Genomic DNA, 1,508 nt, shown 5'->3' on the forward strand with positions numbered 1-1,508 from the left:
CATATTAAAAAGTTGTTAAACATCTGAGTGGTGCACTACTGCTACTAGTGGTGAGAAAGTGTATTACACCTTATTTTAAATCAATGTGGTCCCACGGCCCTCTGCGGTCCAAAGTTAAAAACTGTTGTTCTTCTGAGGCCCTCAAGGTGGCGCTGTGGGCCACAGGTTAAGAATTCTAAATAACGCCTGAAGGTTTGAACTCATCAGCTGAAAACTTAACCGTTCTCTGTGGTTAGTTACTGGTTTAAAACTGTCAAACCCTGATGACTTTGTTAGAAGAGTTTTATTGAATTTTTGAACATTAACAGGAGGAAGAGTGAATTTAGGGTTTAGACGTCTCTCACCTGGTCAACCAGCATTTTCTTCATGGCTGCACTCTTACTTCCTCCCACCACCAACCCGTCCAAAACTTTGTACCAGCTGCCGATTACTGGACCCTTTTTTTTTAAATAGAGTAAAGGTTTGTAACTAAGTCTGCAGATTTTATCACATTCGGAGTAAATGAGTTGAAAATCCAAACTTACCACAAAGAAGAACCCTATAGTCATCATCCGGGCTGTCCGCCGCACGTTGTGATGARCTAATCCTCTCCTCTCAATCAGCTGTTGGGAGATGACATCACCGACACCCACTAAAGACCCTGCAGGACAAGAAGAGAAAAAAAAAACCTGTCAGTACACMGAGCGTGGTGTTACACTGATCCCTGTTTGTTACAGACGACACATCGGTCACAGAGTTCCTTCAACACATTTAACTTTTTTTAAATTTCATTCAAGACACCAAAACGTAGCTCTTTCTGAGCAACTTTATTCTTATCCTTTTATAATCTGCAGCTATTTAAATCCAGAGGATAAACATTAATGTGCACATGGCAGAGGAAATGGAGGGCACCGACCTCTTTACTGTCGGACCAACGCTTCATCTCCTGAACAAACATTCAACACAGGTGTGTTTTAACAGAAACAACTAAATCTGWTCATTTACACTCAGCTACAGCCTGGTGTGGTACTTTATTTGTGTCATGTTCCAACTCTTAATCCATTTAAGAAGTGATTCGTTTCACTGAGATCTTCTTGGTTAAATAAAGATCTGCTTCACTTTATTTCCCTGTTTGYTCTTTTAAACGTGAAGCCAGCTGCTGCAGATAAAACTAGGAGCTGAACGAGACGTAACCTTTAACTTTAGGAAGAACCTTTTCCTGGAGGAGAGACTAATAAACGTGTTTAAAGGAGGGAGGATGGAAAGAGACGGGCAGGAAGGAAAATGTCACTTGTGGACAAAATCAAAGCACTTCCTGTTGGGTTTGATACACAGAGGGACCGTAAAACAACGGAAAAATGGAGATTTATAAAAGTTTTACTGTCAAAATAAAAAATGCACACGAGTATAAATCAATAGATAAAAGAGCCAAAAACATTTAAAAATGTAAATAAAACGTAAAATAATGTTTTATATTTTTAACACCAATAATAATTTAGATACAATTCTGAAAACTTGCACATTATATG

General features: G+C 38.8%; 1 protein-coding gene across 2 annotated transcripts in view; it reads right to left on the reverse strand.

Moving 5' to 3' along the window:
• Nucleotides 1-344: 344 nt before the first annotated feature.
• The window catches only part of mpv17 (mitochondrial inner membrane protein MPV17), a gene marked incomplete at its 3' end in the record, with an annotated part of 3,087 nt that continues 1,923 nt past the window's right edge, over nt 345-1,508 (reverse strand). For both annotated transcript variants that reach the window (XM_014033246.1, XM_014033247.1), the window contains 2 exon segments: nt 345-437; nt 525-640. In XM_014033246.1, the coding sequence (XP_013888700.1) occupies nt 345-437; nt 525-640 (209 nt within the window).

The sequence above is a fragment of the Austrofundulus limnaeus genome, unplaced genomic scaffold (assembly GCF_001266775.1).
Source record: "Austrofundulus limnaeus strain Quisiro unplaced genomic scaffold, Austrofundulus_limnaeus-1.0 Scaffold1673, whole genome shotgun sequence".
In the NCBI taxonomy this organism is placed as follows: Eukaryota; Metazoa; Chordata; class Actinopteri; order Cyprinodontiformes; family Rivulidae; genus Austrofundulus; species Austrofundulus limnaeus.